At 39.6% G+C, this 5,850-nt stretch overlaps 1 protein-coding gene across 1 annotated transcript in view; it reads right to left on the reverse strand.

Moving 5' to 3' along the window:
• Positions 1 to 5,329, reverse strand: part of LOC111371169 (zinc finger CCCH domain-containing protein 13-like) — a 17,627-nt gene extending 12,298 nt beyond the window's left edge. Inside the window, exons 1-3 of the mRNA XM_022993075.1 lie at positions 4,117 to 5,329; positions 1,861 to 3,001; positions 6 to 1,093 (exon numbers count right to left, since the gene is read on the reverse strand). Of these exons, the coding sequence (XP_022848843.1) occupies positions 6 to 1,093; positions 1,861 to 3,001; positions 4,117 to 4,876 (2,989 nt within the window). The 5' untranslated portion in view covers positions 4,877 to 5,329. The remainder of the gene's footprint in view (positions 1 to 5; positions 1,094 to 1,860; positions 3,002 to 4,116) is intronic.
• Between the last annotated feature and the right edge of the window lie 521 nt (positions 5,330 to 5,850).

Here is a 5,850-nt window from a genome sequence, read left to right on the forward strand (position 1 = left end):
CTCGCTTTTAGCCTGTTGAATTGACTGATCAACCAAAGGTTCATCTGCAATTTGAGAGAAGCCATTCTCTTTATCAGAAGACGCCATATCAATGCTTGCAGTTTTATATGGTCCCTTCCACAAATCTCCCCTGGTCTCCCAGCCTCTACTACCGGGCAGGCTCCTAGAATGGTCCCAATCTGGCCTTCCATAAATTTGAGAATCCTCACCATAGACAGCACTGCTTGAATCCCAACCATACAGTGGAGGTGGGCACGAATCATCCACAGGATTGCGCCATCCCATAGGACGCCCAGGGCCAGTAAACCTGTCAGCATCAGGCATATGGTAAGGAGAGGGATGGTTTAACTCCATAGATGATCTAATACCAAAGATTGGTGGACCATGAAACTGCTGCATCACTGAATGAAAAGGTGGACCGTGAGGAAAAGGCATGAAACCATTTACCAAAGGGGAAGGCCAATTTGGTACACCTCGCAAATCATTTCCTTGAACTCTTCCCATGTTGGGATTGCCAATTCTCCTATTATGGCTATTTGACATACTTCTGCTGTTGTCTTCAGCAGATCCTAACAATAAAGGGCTCTCCAACCCTGTCCTGAAGAGAGGAGGTGGTTGCATTGACTTAAAACTGTTAGATAAATGTGTATTTCTCGTAAAAGGTGAAGAAACAGATAGATTATCTGCATCAGCCTGTGAAAGTTCATCTCCAGGAACTATGTCCATGACTAACTCACGTCTTCCCCTGCCTTCCTTACCAGAGTACCCCTTTGCATCTAGCAGAGCACCACTCCGCTGTGCTGATTCTTCAACATCAAGACTCTGCCTTACATCAGATCTAGCAAAGTATTTCCAATCAGTGCTCGATGCTGGGGATTTATCCACTAGCTGTGAGGGAGATGAGCGAATGTCCGATTTCAGACGCCTTTTGGCTGACAATTCTCCGAACTGGCTGTCTTCTTTAATATCAAGTTTCTCCATCGATCTAGATGGGGTTGCCTTAGAAGCTCCTCCTGCAGCACTAGAATAATCTCTGCTGTACTGAACTCTCTCGTCATAAGCATGATACTTGGAGTCTTCTTGTTTTGGGAGCCTGACAAACAGCAAATGGACAAAGATTCATGTTGGTCAATCCTGTAGCTGAGGAACGAAGTGCATAAATTTGAAGGAGCATACTATGGCAGGAACAAAGAACAACAAAACAGGTCAATTTCAAGTTCAATGTGAACTTGGCAGACCTAGAATGGGCATAGTAGCTTTAATGTACATGATCCACATAAAAAGAGCACACCTTGTACAATGCTCTTAAATACTTAACTTCTTAACCAACAAACGGCTAATAAGTCAACCATTCTACTACAACTGACAGAAACCACTCCCACCCAAAAAAGCCAAAAAGAAAAGAAAGAGAATAATGGAAAAGAAGAGAAAAAAAAAAAGTGACATAAGAAATTCATTCCACTTATTAAGTCCAAATTTAGTATGTATTCCACCAAAATGAGAAAGGAGGCAGCAATATAAAATGTAGAAAGGGCCCAACCATTAAGGAACAGGGAAGATTATCAAGGGAAAGGCTAACTATTTCCTCACAATGTTTTCCATTCACGTGTATAATAGCACAACATTTCCAAGGAGAATTTCACTGTTTCCCAGCATTTTCTCCAAGCTCATTCAAACAGCTAGAACTTTCAGATGACAAACTTCATTATCCAATGACAACAAGAAAGTAAACAGATTGCAGTGACAATATATCATCAAACGTCTTGCAGCATTCAGGATACTAACCATTCCTACAAAGTCTCTATTTGTCAAATTAACTTGAACCTTTCAGTCAATAAATAATTGCACATAATCAAGTACCTGTAGGGATCCCTTGTACCATGAGAACTTGAGCTAGGAGAACTGTGACGTCTGATATGATTAGATGTAAGTTCTACATCAGCATTCTTAGATATAGACCTTTCCATCTCAGTAACTATGCCCATTCTCACACTGCTGGCAGAATTCTTCTCTGATTCGAACTCTTTAACCTTGGTACTTTGAGATCTATTGTCATCATAATCCCTTTTTTCCTTAGTTTTTCTCCTACCCTGGTCATCTTTATACCTGGCATTTTGACCACCCAGTTTTGGACTATAATCATATGCTTTTAATTTCCTGGAGCGACGATCCTCACCATAACCATCATCCCTAGAGTGTTTGGGGTCAGACTTGTCAGCAGAGAAGTCTCTTGAGGCACGTTCATCCCTATGCTTAACCTCTTTCAGTCTATCCTCTCTACCAAAATCATCTCCTCGCCTACTATCCTTATGCCGACTGTCTCTTTCAATATGTTCCCGATGCTTATCTTCCTTGTATCTACCATCTCTATCACCATCTTCTCTATAATCACCCCTTTGTCTGTCATCTTTGTCACCATCTTCATGAAACCTTTCATCATTGTGCCGACCATATTTGTCAATATCTCCATGGTATCGATCATCTCTACGTCTATTACCCCTCTCGCCATCTTTGGCATACTTATCATCCTTGTTCTGAATGTCTCTTGCACTGCCTTCCCAATACTCGTCATCTTTCTGCTTGTTATCTTTCCCCCCATCGTCCCGAAAATTTTCATCCCCGTGTCTGCAGTCTCTACTGCCATCCTCTCGACGTCTCTCATCTCTATGTCTGGCATCTCTGCCACCATCTTCCCGATACTTACCATCCCGAAATTTGCCGTACTTGTCGGCATCATCCAGGTACTTGTCGTCCCGGTGCCTACCATCTTTTTGGCCATCTTTCTGATACTTGTCCTTGTTACCTCCATCCCTGTGCCTATCTTCTCTGTATTTTACATCTTTGGCAGGATCACCTCTTGATAGCAAGAGCCTCTCATCAATTTCTTTAAAATCATTGTAATGTGCCTCTCTGACATCAGAACCTTCTTTTCTCCTTCGTATCCTTTTCTCGAGTTCCTTCTCGAACCTGGGATTCTTCAACTCATCTTGTAAAGGACACTCTGCATAAAAGATTATAAATATACACTAAATAAAAATCAACAAATTAAAAATGTTGACTAATTGTGCAATTAGAATCCAGTAATCTAAGACAGCACCAGAGATTTTTCCATATGCCCGAATTGAACTTTTCGGAAAAAAAAAAAAAAGACGTTCAATTTACCGATTTTTGTTTTTCTGTTTTATATAAAACTATGCAAAGGGAATCAGTTCGAGTATCAAGCCTGAGGATCACCTTCCCTTTGAGAGATTTGATTGCTTCTCAAAGCAGAAAAATGACACAGCAAAAACACAACAATGAGATAAATTCAAAGACATAGGAATCAACTTTCCATCATAGCCCAATATATATATAAGTTCTTCTCCCTTCCACTTAATGCAACCGAGATCAATTGGATATTTGACACTTCCATAGCATTAGCTCAAATTACTTAAGGGAAAAAGATAACACCATACTTTGAATTGCAGTACTAGTGAACCTAAGATCACAAAGTGCCACATACATAGTAAAAAACCAAGCAGCCAAAAGAAATTCAACCACGGACCTTCCAACCAAACAGCTACATGCCCAAACACCAATTAACCAGTTAAACATTTTCGACAGAAAATCAGGGGGTTGAAAAATGTTTCTAATGATGAACTTCTTTTTCTTCATATGATCATCAACCCCCTAAATTTTTGCTATTATTTCATTTGAGAAAAATAATGTTTACAAACTTAAATCGAAGTTAGAAGCCTTTAGGATGGTGCACCCTCAAGTTCAGATAAAGAGTAACATGCACTAGCACCAATGCCATCACTCACTATACAAAAGTACCATCAATATTTCCTCCACCAATGTCTTCTAAACATATTCCAAGTTCTCAGATAGAAACTAAAGTTTGCATACATAAACTATCCATACAAAGTTATTTTTGAATAATTTCTATTTCTAAAAGTAAGTAAGATGTTAGGAGTTGATGCAAAAAATAACCATCTAATCGAAAACAAAATCTTGAAATATGTTACTTCTACAAATAGAATCAAGGACCAAAAGTCAATGAAAGTTGTGTTGGCAAACACACAAACAGCAATTATAAGTCACTTGCATGCACGCCACGACAATAAGTTACCTTACCAGTATTTTCTAGACCTCGTTTAGCCTTTGTCTCCTCACTAAAATCTTCTAACTGTGACCCTTGCTTATGCCCAAACACCTCCATGGATTTAACCTCAGCATCCCCACGCATACTCTCCTCACCAACCCTCTTCTCCTTCTCTGACCCACGCCCCTTGGATTCCTTCACTTCCTTCCGCCCTGAGGAATCCCTCTCAGACTTCCCTTTTGACTCTCCTTTCCGTTCACTCTCCTCTTTCTCCACCACCAGTGATGCTATATTATCCTCCTTAATCTCACCACCACTCCCAATCTCATACCTTTTTCTTTTAATCTTTGACTCAATTCTCAAAGTTTCCCCTTTGCTGTTACTTTCCTTCAGTTTCGAGTCAAATTTCAAACTTTCCCCTTTATTTATTTCCTTTTTAACATTTCTATCAGTATCTCCTTTATCCTCACCATAACCCCTCCACCTATCATCGCCAACACCCACACTTACATCAGCTCTCGCCTTGCCAACGTTGGCCTTCTCTTTCCGTAGTTTTGACAAAACATACTCCTCTGATGCCTCACCATTCCTCAGATCTTTGCAATCATTCCCTTCTCTCAACACAGATGAAAATTTTCGCTTCTCTCCAGAGGTTGAACCCCGATGATCCCTGGCAGGATTCTCATCTCTGCTACTTTTCTCCTTCAACTTTACATCCTCTTCAGAATCCGAATAATCCTTCGAACTGTGTTTGCTTTGTTTATGGGATTTGTGCCTCGAACTTCGAGTCATAACTAATTTCACTTCACTATCCCAGAGACCCCTAAGCTTCAGAAAACTCCAACCCAAGTTCAAACCTTGAAAACTAAAAAGAAGCGATATTTTATTTCACCAACAAAAAAAATTAATAATAATAATAATAATTGGAATCCAAAATTTGATACCCTTCAATCCCCCAAGACGCCGCAAAAAAGCCCTAGCCTTTCAGAAACTCGAAACCCTAATTCGAACTTTCCTCTACAGAAGTTCCCAAAAAGGGAATCTATTTATGAGCACATCCCTCTGTTTACATAAAATTGCATCTATATAAAAAAAGAGGTATACAATTTTGTAGTTATAGATGGAATCGATAGATACAGAGCGAGAAAATAACAAAAATTGCAAACGTTTGAGAGATCGGAGGCGAAGGGGAGATGATTTGCTTCGAAATAGAAATGTTATTCGAATTGGAGCATCGCCGATAATTGGAACGTGAAATGACTTTATTACCCTTGGGTTGGGACGATATCTTAAACGGGTTGAGTGGTGGGTCAGTCTGTGATTTTATGGGCGGGTGCGATCATTGCTACTGGATTTGGGAATGGGTCTGTCCGGCGCGTGAGAGCCGAGTAGGCAAGTTGGATCCATTCATCCAATTTAATCCTTGGAAATGTGGTGGGTGAACCTTGATCACCATAATATCATTTACCTATTATTATTTGTTTTAATTTTATATTAAAAATTTTATACGTCTATAACACAGTCTCGAGGTTAGACACGAGTAAGTGTTAGAATTTACATTGATTGTGTATCAACTTTGAGCAATTATTCGAATAAGTTTCGATAGTCAAATCATGCAAATGAATAAATCAACTTATTCTACTCTTCAAGTAGACTATCGTAGGATATTTGGTTACATAAAATTAATTTCGAATGAATGAGAAATTGAGGTCCAAAGTTAGAGAAAAAAGGAAAATTCAGCATATAAAAAATCGCTGCTCAGAGCA

The sequence above is a fragment of the Olea europaea genome, chromosome 22, assembly GCF_002742605.1.
Source record: "Olea europaea var. sylvestris chromosome 22, O_europaea_v1, whole genome shotgun sequence".
In the NCBI taxonomy this organism is placed as follows: Eukaryota; Viridiplantae; Streptophyta; class Magnoliopsida; order Lamiales; family Oleaceae; genus Olea; species Olea europaea.